Genomic DNA, 13,941 nt, shown 5'->3' on the forward strand with positions numbered 1-13,941 from the left:
TTTTCTCTCCCCCTTTCTATGTGCAGATACTTATTAGTAGCGACGTTTTCTGCATTAGCTTGACGTGTACACTCCTATGAATGATTTGCACTTCATAAGCAGTGCACGTAACAGCACCGACATTTAGTGTGTTTAGTCTATACAAACAAACAAAAGTCATATGGTTTTACACAAACTGATTAGGTATGAAAGCCTTCTCAGTTTTATTTAAAAGAACTAAATAGTGAGCAAAAAATATGCGGCCCATTTGTAAACTAATGAAAACCATAATCTGCTTAACATGCTGAGGTGCATGAGCTCAGCCACCCACCACTCCCGTATTTGCACTGGGAGGCCGATCCTTCCTGGGTTTTAAGCTACTAGCAAACAGAATTGTCCGCTGCAACATTTACATACAGGGCAGGTCGCGCAGGAATACCCAGGTGCACCTGCACGCTGTGCTGATTACGTTGCTTTTAGGCTTCAATAATGTTGAGTAAATAAGCTCTTTTCCTATTTCCCTGCTTTAATTTTATTTTAAAAATCTATAATATTCTACTGGAGTTTCTTATTACAGTCATGTTTTTAAACAAACTGTATATATATTTTCCCACATATAACATTGTTCTTTTTAACTGGTAGGTGCAGCATCGGCACAGTTTGCCAGTGTCTCTGCCAAGCGAGAACATGATCTAAATACTAATCAAATGTCATTTACAGCCGGCTTTATGTGAGGCCCCTGAGAGACTGTCCCATCCTGCTCCTTCGCCATGGTAACCAGGGATTCATTTCAGAGGTGTCATGCCACATTATCATCTCGGCAGCTCATCCACTCCCCTTCGCCCTCTGGCTCGCCTGCTTTTGTCCCTTTTCTGTTCAGACCCTTCAATCTCAAATCTGCCCAGCATCCTGGAAGCAAAATATCTCCTGTCTCACCGCAGCTCGGATAATGCACACGGGTGATGGTTCTGCCACGTACACACACAAATTTGCTGTTGCGCATACATGCACATAAACCCTCTTAAAGCCATAGTTTGTAGTTCGGCTTAGCCTACCTGTTACCCTGTCAGATTCGCTTGTAAAACTAGAGTAAAAGTGTGAGAGTATCACCATCATTGTAGCTGGATCTGCTAAAGCATAACTGTCAAATGCAGTACATACCAGTTGTTATCCAACACAATGCAGGCAATGTGACAAATTTCCCTTCATTGGGACAAGAAATAAACTTCACCAAGACAGGTGTACCAGTGCACGACTGAATGATAAAGCCAGGTCCAGTTCTTACTGTCAAGACAGCCCAGTATGGTGGTCAATGTTTGTTCTACTAAATACTTGCTCGTTACGTAAAGCAGCATTTTGAGAGGTTTGATTTAAAGGACGAGTTTGTCTGAATCGACTGACATAAAAATGAAGAGAAAATACATTTGAATGGACAACACGGTGGCGCACAGCAAGAAGGTTGCGGGTTCGATTCCGGGCCTGGGAGCTTTCTGTGTGGAGTTTGCATGTTCTCCCTGTGTCTGCGTGGCTTCTCTCCGGGTTCTCCGGCTTCCTCCCACACTCCAAAAACAAGAATGTGAGGTAAATTGGAAACTCTGAATTGTGTATGTGAGTGTGGTTGTTTGTCTCTATGTGGCCCTGCGATGGACTGGAGACTTGTCCAGGGTGTCACCCTGCCTTTGATCTTTGACAGCTGGTCTAGGCTCCAGCAGACCCCTGTGACCCTGCGCTGAGGAAAAAGCGGGTATTGAAAATGGATGGATGGATATATTAGAATGTGTTTAGTTACAGTATCTAATAAGCCTTAAAAATGTATAATGAATACTTTATTATTGATAAATAAGCATTCATATTTCGGATCATAATTTTATATTTAATCTTGATTTGATCTCCAGATGCCCCCAAAGCACTAAAAGGTCATGAGAGAATGTAAAACAAACAAACAAACAAACAAACAAACAAACAAACAAACAAACAAACCTATTTTATCAGAATAATATTCAAATTTATTAACACCATCTATAAAAGATAAACCTTGTTCCTTGTTCAGCGCTCTGGCTTTCTGCTAATAAAGTTCAGCTTTAGCAGCATCAGCAGATCCACCAACCCTGGTGCAACCCTTGCGATAAAAACTAAACTAAACTCAAGACTAAACTAAAACAAACCAAAACTAAAACCAAAACTAAAACAAAACAAAAATATTTTTTTTTTTGGTTAGATGTTAATGTTCGTTCCAAATTTTATCCACCAAATACTTGGACCTTCACACAGGATGCAGTGCTCCTGAATCATCCTCTGTACCGCGACAGTAGGACTCTGAATGGGTCATTACATTAAACTATCTGCCATAATATGCATCCCTGAGCGCCTTGCTTAGTGTACTGTATGCCCTCGGGCTGCAGACAATACGATGGGGGTGTAATGGTCTCCTGTATTAGTGGGTTAATTGCCATGTCCTGGTCTCCACTGGATTGTGAGGAGGGCATTTTATTTTAATTGTGAGCCATTCCGGCCCGTAAACCCCGCCCCCTCAGCAGGCCGCCCAGCGTGGCTGCACGGTGGCAGCGCTAGCAGGCCTCTCTGGGTGTACACCGCCACCTTCTGGCACCAGCGGCAACAACGTTTCAGGACAATGAAGTCTAATACATGACCCTAGTGGTCTTCACTGATTTAATGGGATTCAAATTTGTGTGAATTTGTTGACTATCTTGGTTCAGTGAAGTCACAATATTTGCTTTTTTAGTGAATATCTAAATCACATCTATGCGTTTGGCCATGCAAGGACTTCAGTATTTGTGCATAAGTTCATATTTCAATTGGGTTTTATTCATTTACCTATCTGCCTCTCTTGCAGTTATGATCCATGTGTTTCAGCAGTCATCGTGCTGCATTCTGCTGTGTTCGCAGCTGGCCGTTCTCTCCTCAAACCTGAGCTCATTTCTAACTCTGTGCATGTCTCCTTTTCAATATTCTGTTGAGCTTTCCATACTATTAAGGCAAACTACTCTGTATGCAGTGTTTGCTGCTGGAGAATGTGTGGCATGATTGCTCTATCTAGTGGTAAAAATGTTTATTACAATTTCTATTCATTTGTCAAGTGTTTTCGTGTGCTCGCGTGCATGTAAATAGAGTTCTGAATAAGCAGAAAATGAAGCTTTGTTTTCGGTAGATATTCACTATGGAGGGAAGTTATCAACTTCAGAGATGTTATGTTTCAAAGCACATATTGTGTAGTCCACTATAAACTGTTAAGACAAACCTTAAAGTCTCTTGTTACTATGTTCCAACTTTATGAAAAAAGTGTGTACAAATATGCAGTGAATTTATTCAGCAGTAATTTATGACTCAGCAATGGTATTTTAAACAACATTTTATTGTGTTGGGGATAATTAAGGGTGATTTCATTTCTCAGGTAATGAAACGAAAGATCAGTGAGGACATAAACTGAGCCAAGGACTTACTGCTCATTGACAAACGTTAAACAACGGAATGCAAGGTCACAACGTGAGCGGGTCAAAGTTCGGATCAGCAGCTTTGAGATCTTCCCCATAATAAGTGTGGTTCCTGGATGCTGATCACATTGAAACATTGAAGCCGCCTCTAGATAACAGTGGCTGAGGTACAATGAACTAGTAGGTCCTTGTGGTCACGTGGGTTTTGTTTGACCCATGAAGAGCATAAAACAACCCGCTTTCACAAAATAAACTACCTCATGACTGCAGCCGATTCCTTGGGTGATCAATAGGTTGCAAATAAAGTGTTTATTCAGTACTTTTCCCAAACATATGACAAAAAACCCTCGGATTTTTTGTTTTTAAATAATAATATAATGTTATTTGTATAAGCTCAGAAGTATTTGCCTTTCACCAGCTGGGGATAAAATGTGTGGCCTTGGTGAAGAATGGCACACCTGTAGTGCCCCCTGGAGGACTGTAGCTTCATTACAGAGGAACGTGAAACAAAAAACAGATCGTTTGTTCAAAGGCCAAGTGTGTGACTTAGTGCCACCTAACGGTAAGAAAGCACATTGCAACCAGTATTAGTGTTTTCTGATTCCCCAATGCATTCGGTCTTTGATCTTATCTGATTGAGAGCACGTTACAATGAAAAATGACAAATATTAGAATTCCTAGAATGTCAGCAAACAAAAAAGCAGCAAATGTACTTTCTTCTATTCCCTTTCATGACACATTGGTCTGAAATAGTTCACACTGAGACTTTCATTCCAAAATTGTGAAAGAAAAAAATATAGATACATTTTAACCCGCTCTTCTTCTTATCGTTATCCTGAGTCATCTATTTGTAGCTCTAACTCAGATTAGATACTTTGACCTTCAAATCACTCTCCTTCAGTATGGTTTGCCACTTTGATGGTTGTCTCTGTGTAGATCCATGATCTGGGAATTCCTCATTGTAAATACTGGTTGCAGTCAGATGGTTGATGTTATTGAATTCAATACCGTGGCTGACTTGTAAAGTGTGCTAAGACGCCACCACCAAATCTAATGCAGTCACGTGACCTGGCACATCCTAACACACCGAGTTGTTACATATGAGAGGTGAGATATGCATGGAGATGAAAAATATGTGTAGGGCAGTTTATCTGAGGCTGCATGGCGGTGGGAGCTGCAAAGTATAGAAGCCGAGAAGGGACGTGCAATTCTCCAAGATTTTCTCTACTTTTTCATATTCTGTGTGCATTCCAGAATTATGATCGTCATCACAGAATAATTTCATTAAGATGATCTGAGCTGGTTGGTGTGATGACATAGTCCTGATGTGCTGTTGGCACTGACGTCTTGAAGCACGATCACATGAACCAGCTCGTGATCAACAATAAATGATCAATCAGTGTCGCAGCATGTCGGCTGTCAGCCTCTATCTATAGTCAAAGTAAACATTGTCTGCTGTGTTTATTTCTGTGTTACGAAAAACAAACAAAAACACATGATAAAGTCGCTAAAAACAAAAGGTAAATGAGGAACAAGTGTGATCTCTCAGATTATATAGTAAATTGTGAGGCACTCTTATTGGACAGGCAGTTTATTTACAAATAACAGATCCCGACACCCCACGCATACACACGCACACAGAGAAATTAATGATCCCAAAGACTGCTGGGTAATGGGGAAAATTGTATCCAACGCATTTCCACAGTCATTGCAGTTAGTCAGTCTCTAACCGCCGCTGGCTCAGCGAGGGGGTGAAAAAGCTCCCCGAAGCGTACAATCACCAGCGGCTCATTATCTGCAATTTACTCTATAAAAATATCACCATGGCGATCCACAGATTCACAGACTGGGCCGTGAGAGAGAGAGAGAGAAAGGGCAGACAAAAAAAAAGAAGAAAGAAACAAAGCCAACATATATACAGTAATCCACACAAAAGATGGAGAGAAATCACTGAGGACAGAAGGTTGAAGCAGTGCAGAGTCCCAAGGCAGAGCTCGAGCAATTCCTGCGTACAGGTCTCCCAAGTGGACACCTCTCAATCTTTCATGTTTGGTTTTTTATTTGTCCTGTGAAGACCAGACACATTTGTCAGTTAAATAATGTTTTACATGAGTGAAACACACATTATAATGTATAACAAACAAGCACATATTTTGCACATTGCAGAACTTGCATCAGGCCATTACACTCCAAGTGCATGTTTCGATTGGAGAATATTATGCTTTTATTTGGGATGAAAAATAAACTGGATGTTTACTTCAAAAAATAGTGGCAGGACTGGTGGACAATGTTTTGCCTCTGGAAGAACATAATTAGAACTTGACAGGAGGCGTCAGTTTTAAGAAAGACTGTCTGAGATATGTGGAGTATGGCAGTCACATACATGCTGATTGTGCTCTCTGCCACCTAGTTCCCGACCAGGCGATCTGGAAGTCACTGAATATATCACATCTCACCTTGAGGTCCTTGAGCGGCACGGCGGCTCCTGGCCGAATTTAATATCTAGAATTAGACTGCCAGTGCTGAAGGAGCAGGGAGAGAATACAAGAGGACACTGAGGTCATGAAACACAAAAAGGTGCAGGGAGCGGCTTCCTGTCAAGTTTTCACACAAGAGCATTTCTGCTGCACTGTGGACGTTCAAGCATTCAAAAAACTGTTAATGGTGATACTTCAGTGGTAGAAGTTCCTCAACCTTGATTTATTTTAGCTGTGGATTAAAAATTTAACATTAATCTCTGTAGACTGGATTCATTACTTTGTGGAATAACTAACCTGTGTCTTTAGTGAAAGTTAAACAATAATGATAATCATTAAAACAATTTAAAGGTTCTGATACTCTAATTGTATGCTAACAGCTAGTAGTAAAATAAATAAATACATATAAAAATATAAGTTCACATTCCAAGCAAAATCTCACTCTCACATAAAACCAGCCATGCAGAGAACGCACATCTTTAACACACATGCTCGGTGTACAAAATAGCAAAATGTCATACTTGAAGATTAAGTTAAGGCGACTGGTTTTAGTATCTTGAAGACCAAAACCAGTCCAGTTGCTTTAACTTTCTCTTGAAGTAATAGGATGAACTGGATGACTGAAAACCTTTTACACACAGACATGAACACAATATCCTATGACATCGGTTACAAAACATGAGGCTGATGATCTTCAAGCTCAGGAAGGGAGATGATGTCAGAATGGACAATGGACAATGACGGAAGTCCCGATGACATGATAAGATGTCCTTTTCCCCTCTGTAACGTTTTCATGAGCACCCACAATGTCTGACAGACAGGCGATGAAAGATGAAGCCATAGGGCTCCCTCTGCTGGTGAACCGTGAGATGACGGGACAGAATGACGGCCAGGTGGGAGGCGGGGTGGATCAGGACAGCACGCTGGTGTTCTGTGAGTCCACGTCTCTCACGCTCGTCGTGACGTCCGTACTTACTCCACTCTCGTACACCGGGTTGTCAAAAGCCGACTCCTCTGTCATGTTGTCGTACGGTGGCGAGGACGTCGGCATTCTGATAGTCTTTCCCTGCAGCCTGCAGTGGGGGAGGAGCGGTAAACAAGATCATGAAGGGACAAACGTTTGAATGTACACTGCAATAAGTCAAGGCTTTAGGTTTTAAATACTCACTTTGCGAAGTAGATGTAAATCCCCAGGACGACCACCAAGATGACTGCGGTCGGAATAAAAACTGCGAGGGCCACGTTGGTTCCCTCCATGGCGTAATCTATGTCAACGACTGCAAGAGGAAATAGTCAGTAAGACCATTAGAAAAGATCAAAAAATGCATCTGTTGTATAAAAATACATGAGGTGCCAAAGAGAAATTGCCAAATCACAGTACTTTTCTACCAAATACATCATAACACCTGAATGCGCAAAATTTGTGAACTAAATGCAAATGTCACACAAAATCTCATGGCTATGCAAAATTCATTTCATTTGTCATTAGTAAGAAAAAAGGTTCAAGGATTTTCTTCTAAATATTATATTTTCTGGTCTTGGAGAAACAAGAAGACAGTTTCCCTGCCATAATATTGTAGCTCTGTGTCATAGAGTTGGTGGCATGAACTCATTCAAGCCTGATGTGCCCGTTTCGAAATTCTCACATCATCATCGGATGAGATTTCTCAACCTGAACGTGCATCAACTCATGCACTTTCTTAAACTTGTATAGTGGGACTCTGCTGAATACTCACCATCCAGCTTGCGTTCATTCACGTACTGGACCGTTGACGCTGGAAAGGCAAACAGCACTTTGATGAGCGTCGGGGCAGGAGTCGCAATTGAAAGTCAGCGTGCTTCCAATTGCGGCATTGTTTGGCCGTGTTGGTGTGCCGTACCTCTGCAGGCGGGTGGAGTGTTGTTCCACTGCGACGGGTGCCCAGGGATGCAGTAGATGGTGGCCTGGCCCTGCAGCTCGTAGCCAGGCTGGCAGGAGAAGCTCAGCGTCTCCCCGGCCTGGTAAAAAGCCTTTTCAGTGCTCTGCATGCTGGTGGAGGCTGCGCCGGGGTTCCGGCACGGCTCATACTTCTCAGCTGCCAGGAGGCAAAAACCAGATGTGGAAAAAAAAAGAAAGAAGAAAGAAATAGAATGAACGACATGACGCCTCAGCAGAAAACGGGACAGAAAACTCAAATGGCTTCTCCGAGCTACTGCTGCTGTTAAATCCAAAATGCACAATTATTTCCACGACTAAGAAACATTTCCTAGCTCAGATTAGAAGAAGATTACAAGAAAATGCAACACTGTTTCGAAGGTTATACTATGAGTTTGAGGAACTGCTTCACACACAGGCTGTTGACTAGATGAAGAGCAAAGGGGGTGGAGGTCAGCATCTGTTCAAAATAGTTAGTTTGTGAAATGGCGGCAGAATAATTGAAAACAACAAAGCAAAACATAATAAAACAACTTTTCTTCAATTACAATCAAAGCAGACCAATCGGATTTGTCACTGCTAGTTTAGCTACATCTACGCTCGAGGTTCGTTGTTGAATGAAGCCTACAAACAAACAAACAAACAAACAAACAAACAAACAAATAAATAAATTTCATTGTTTTCTAAAACTGTTGCTGGTACCACATAAGCAAACCTCGGCTCAAAGTCACTTACTGTTTTCCTTCTTGGTCGTCTTCTGTGTCTTCTTTCATCTTTTTAGCTGCTGCTAGCAGCAGTCCCCCCGCCCATCTTTCATGATAGCTTAACAGAGGCTAATCGGTTAGCAGGGCTAATGAAACTCATTGGGAATGCTTCCTTTTTTTCTTTTTTTTAAATTGGAAGTTTTAAATTTTCATTTTTTTTTTTGCTCAGTTGAAATGATAACGATCCAGCCGCTGCATAGGGATGCTTTGGTGCCTTAAAAGTCTTTAAACATCAGTTGAGTGTCAGTGTTTGTATGTGTGTATGTGTGCATGTGTGCGTGCGTGCGTTGGCCGCGATGACTTACGGACACACTTGGGCAGCCTCTCGCTCCACTTGGGCGCGGCGGTGTCTCGGTTGTAGCAGGTGAGCACGCCGCTACCGGACAGGACGTAGCCTTTGTTGCAGACGAACTGCACGGTGGAGCCGACGGTGAAGCGGCTGCCTGCGAACACTTTGTGACTGTGCTCAACATTCCCGGGGTCCGAACACGTCAGAACTGGTCCAGAAGAAAGAAGAAGAGCAAAAGATGTCAGTGCCACGAGCCGAGGGGATACCACGCGCGCATTTATTGCTTCATGTTAATGGCATGATGTTGACGCTACTAATTCAGATTAGCAGTTAGCAAGTTTTTCAAAGGAAAAGATTTTTAATAGCTTTTCAAATATGTTTCATACATTTGGCTTTAAATGGGTTTTCTTTCCTTTTCTCTCTTTTTCCAGGTTTGTTTTGGTTTTCTGTTTTCTTGTCGAGGCTCTGAATTGATTTTATTCACAAAAAGGACCTGCGCAAACAAGGAACTTTATTGATGTTTACTTGATGGATGCTTTTTGTGTTTGTTCGACTAGTGGAACAGTTGGAACAGAAGGGTAAAGAATTTGCATTTCTTTCTTTCTTTCTTTCTTTCTTTCTTTTAAGGAAACCGTATGAAACATGCTGTGGCCTCCTCTTGCCTTCTGCACATTTGGGCAGGTCGGCACTCCACGTCAGATCCCACTGGCACATCAGTATCTCGGAGCCCACGAGCTCAAAGCCGGGGTAGCACTGGTAGGTGACGACGGTGCCGTGGATCAGGTCGGGGTGGGAGGTGCTCTTCCAGCCGTTGGTGATCTCGGGCAGCTCGGAGCACGTGTCGTTCCTTTGCACCTCTTTTTGAAAGACATTGAAAAATAGAAACGCAGAGTACATTGTTTGAACGCTGAAGGGGGAGAAAAAAAAGACCGTGAGGTTTTCATTCATCATGTTTGCATAGAAACTCATTGGGGCTCCTTCACGGAATTGTCTGCGCCGTGTGAACTAAAGCAGCAGTTTAGAGGGAAAAATGTAAATAGAAGCTTATGATGTACAAAAGCAGCATGTGGTCGGGAGCCAGTTGGTCTATGCTTCCAGTAACTGGGCAACAGCACAACAGCAGCGGGTAAAATCAGTTGACGTCTCGGCTGTGAAGTGCCGACGATTTGTTGTGCGTCTGCGTTTGTAGTTTGTTTGCTTGTTGTGCACCAGGAGTGACTCAGAGGTATTGCAAGGAAGAGGTAAACACATTATTTCTAACTGCTGAATTGTTGCTCCGTCCCGGTGTTTGCTTTTATCTTCCATTGATTGATTTTGTTTGTGACATCGTTTCTGCCTTTCGTAGTTTGTTTTTCTTTCTTTTTAATGCTGGATGGAGCAGAAAAAGCCAGACTCCTACCAAAGAAGTGCACCACAAAGCCGTTGTTGTAGCCGTAGATGTTGGTGGCAGGGTCGGACTGGAACTGAATGGTGACGTCCGCCATGGAGGTGTAGAGCTTGAAGTGCGGCCGCGTGCCGCTGTACTGCCCCAGGATGTTCGCCGTCAGGTCGTCGCCATCGTAGAAGGTCAGCAGGTCGTTCTTGCCGATGTGGAGACTAGAATCCACAAAAGATGGTGGGGAAAAAAGAAAACAATGTGAGGTTAAGCTTCTTAAATCGTGAGGTTTTAAGACTGTAATATCTCAAGTCAAATTCTGTTTGTGCCAAGTTCCTTCTCTCCTGACTGATGAAAGCCAAAGATAATGACATGAGGCTGCGTCAGCAAAAAGGGAAATATGAAATTCTGTTTATATTGGATAGATGTTATGTGAAGTAAACACTAAATAATTCATCTTGCGGGCTTCTTTGCACCCATGAATGTGTTACAAAGGGTGTTTTTGCAAGTGCATGAGCAAAATACGTGAATTTGCTTTGTCTGGCAGTATATGAAAGAATCATTTAAACAGATGTTAATTATCGTACGTCATAATAATAATAATAATCATAATCATAATAATCATAATAATGCGTCACTTTGAACAGGAAGCTAAAATGAAATGTTTTATTTATTTATTTAAAGCGGCCATAAGCGGGATAAATATGCCGTTTTGGGATAATGAATAGTAAGTGACCGCTCTACTGCAGTCAGGGATGAAAGAATGCAGACCTTTAAAACAGTCTCCACAAACTAGAGGCCTTTCATAGCCGACTCACCAGCTTCACCAACTAGATCTCACCAGGACTGCGCCTTTTCCCGCACAAAGCCAATGTACGTAATCACTAAATGACATAAAAACGTGAATCACTTGCCCACGTGTGCTCCCCACTCTTTATTTTTATTTGGTGCGATCAAGCAATCAGCCAGTCGTACGGCAGCTCACTGGGAAACCACTTCTGTCCCCAAAATAGCGGCAGGGAGACTTTTGTTTCTGTGCAATTTGCATGAATTAAACTGGCAAGTCGCAATGACTGCAAATCAGGTTCTGCAGCCTCCTTCCTCTCCAAGCTGTCTCTCCCACAGCGTTTTTATCGCCCTTTGCCACTTACGCGTCAGAGAATTTTCTCGAACGCCTCGTCTCTGTGGGATTTGATAAAATCATGTGCGAAAAGAAGTCGAAGCCACGTCAATAAATTCTCTGAAATACAGAGTTCACAGCATTTTCTGTGGCCATAAACAGAGGGCTAAAATTCCATTTTTGGGAGGGGTTGTTGATGACTAACATTTAAAATGAAGAGGAAAAAAATTCTTAGTTTTTTTTAAACAATGCATCATTTACAATAATCAGCTGACACCAGTTGCTTGCTACAAGCAAAGAGTGACATAGTTTTTTCCTTTCTTCTTTTCAGCGGCAGCAGCTGCTGTCGCCGTCGCAATAAAACAGCTCTGCCCATCAGGGCAGCCACCGCTGTTTGCCGTTTTTCTCCCCCCCCCCCCCACCAAATCTCACGCCTCACTTCTCCCCGAGCTCCGTGCCAGACTGGCTGCTGCTGTCAACAAGCCAGTCCACCTTATCGCCGCTCCATAAACACCCCCCACCCCGGCCCGACTCACCCCAACCCCTTATCGCCAACCGAAGGTCCCCTGCATTCAGATTGCTGTCAGATATGGGAGGGTGGGGGTGTTGGGGCTGGTTGGAGGGGATTTGGGGGGGTGGGGGTGGGCATGGTCTTGACTGTCTGCAATCAGAACATGTGATTGCCTCCGGTTTCCTTTCAGCGAGCTGGAGCCGCACAAAGCGGCGGCGCGGACACGCAGGACAGTCTGAGGCCTTGTCGACTGTGTGGCGTTGGAAATCTGACATTGCGTGTTTTTTTTTTCTCTTCGTCTTTTTTTTTTGCAATGGTTTTACCTTGTTTGCTGATATGCTGTTGCTCTTCTACCCCGATAAGCACATAGTGCCAAAAAAAGGAAAAGAAAAGCCCCTGCTCCTCCTTCTAATCCTCATCATGGCAACATCCCAGATAACACACTGCATCCTCACACCTCCTGCTGGTCTGGGGCTTCAGAATGTCAACGTATGACACATAATCAGTTCACTTTTGTGGCCGCCTCACAAGTCTCAGCTGCTCTCACAATGTTTTTTTTTAATTTTTTTTATTTATTCTTTTTTTGTTGCATGCAGTAAGCATTACTTTAGGTTCTTTAAAGGTGTCTCCCGACATTGGGTTTTAGTTGTTCTCCTCCTCATTCACATTCGCCATTCACCTCCAGTCTGTACTTGAAGTGTTCTCGAGATCCCGGTGGCTGAAATGAGATGGTGCCAAGCCTTGGGTGCCCTCGGAGCAGAACCGCGTGGTGAATCACCGCAGGTTGATCGGCTGCCGTCTCCGCACAACCTGGCAGTCACTTTGCCCACATGTCGTCCCACCTGCTTTCTCCTTCCCGCAGAGCAACAATTTCTCCTTGTCTCAGCGTGTCCCTGAGTTTAGACTTTCTTTTCACATCACCAAGGAGAGTCAGGAGATATGTTTTACTTAATATGTTCCCCTGCCGCATGTGTCCTTTTTTTAAAAAAAGGCCGAATTAAATAATCCGGATATAAAAAGATAAATCCACATTTTCCATTTGTGAAACGTTCAAGGGCAAAGATGCAGAATCAAAGACTTTGAAAGCACATTAGTGATGGGAGGGTGTTGGGTGGGCTTCATGGAGGTACATTTAAAACACAACGATGGCACAATGAGGGTGATTATGATTTTCAGCAACATGTCGCCCAGTATGGTAAATGTTGGGCCCTACTGGAATATTCTTGACTTGTGTTCCAACCTGCAGTTTGACTAAGCCCCGACTTGAATGATTGTAAAAGCTGACTTCAAGCTGTGTTTTACAAACAATATAATGTTTTTGAGTTGACAACTGAAATTACATAGATGCTTTCTTAATCACATTTTGAAGACCCCTGTGCCTTGCAGCGTTTTGAACTCAGAAGAGCTGAACAGCTGTGATTCATTCAAGGCTGACATAGTTGACAGCTGATTTTTCCTTTCTAATGAAAAAGAAATAGAAAAAAATAGTTTGGAACCCACCCCCCTTTTATTGTATGTAGGAATAATAATAATAATAATAATAATAATAATAATAATAATAATAATAATAATATGATATAATAGGAATGTAACACCCAAAGTGTCCACAAGAGGACTCTGCAGGCTCTGCGTGCCATTAAACAGCTGCTCCTCGGCTGACAAAAACATCACTGCCGGTATGGGAGGCCCCCCACACTGTAAGCCAAATGTTTGAAAACACACGTGTGAACAATTTTACCGGGTACCCATCCACAGGTGCAGGTATCAGCTGTAGACCCTTGTATCGTCTCTTGCGCGAGCCATGCTCCACACTAATTAGCGGAGAACCAGCCCCCCTGTTTGGCCTAAATTAATTAATCAGTCCTCATTATGCACACCGCTTCAGCATAATTGCCAGCACGGGCGCAGTGATGAATGATAATATAGAAAACATTCTCATTAATGCGGAAAAAGAGTGTGCCCACCTTTTATAATGAGACAGCTCTCACCAGCCGGGGCCTTTTTTCCGCTGCCTCAACATCCTTGCCGCGCGCACATAGACACACCCTCTCGCAAATTG

At 42.9% G+C, this 13,941-nt stretch overlaps 1 protein-coding gene across 1 annotated transcript in view; it reads right to left on the reverse strand.

The window, feature by feature from the left end:
• Window positions 1-3,337: 3,337 nt before the first annotated feature.
• The window catches only part of sez6a (seizure related 6 homolog a), a 90,100-nt gene continuing 79,496 nt past the window's right edge, over window positions 3,338-13,941 (reverse strand). The window contains exons 10-17 of the mRNA XM_076020312.1: window positions 10,276-10,472; window positions 9,539-9,733; window positions 8,893-9,084; window positions 7,789-7,983; window positions 7,645-7,683; window positions 7,077-7,185; window positions 5,888-6,981; window positions 3,338-5,497 (exon numbers count right to left, since the gene is read on the reverse strand). Of these exons, the coding sequence (XP_075876427.1) occupies window positions 6,819-6,981; window positions 7,077-7,185; window positions 7,645-7,683; window positions 7,789-7,983; window positions 8,893-9,084; window positions 9,539-9,733; window positions 10,276-10,472 (1,090 nt within the window). The 3' untranslated portion in view covers window positions 3,338-5,497; window positions 5,888-6,818. The remainder of the gene's footprint in view (window positions 5,498-5,887; window positions 6,982-7,076; window positions 7,186-7,644; window positions 7,684-7,788; window positions 7,984-8,892; window positions 9,085-9,538; window positions 9,734-10,275; window positions 10,473-13,941) is intronic.

Source organism: Nelusetta ayraudi, unplaced genomic scaffold (assembly GCF_046127955.1).
Source record: "Nelusetta ayraudi isolate G7.1 ecotype Tasmania unplaced genomic scaffold, CSIRO-AGI_Nayr_v1 ptg000011l, whole genome shotgun sequence".
Classification (NCBI taxonomy): Eukaryota; Metazoa; Chordata; class Actinopteri; order Tetraodontiformes; family Monacanthidae; genus Nelusetta; species Nelusetta ayraudi.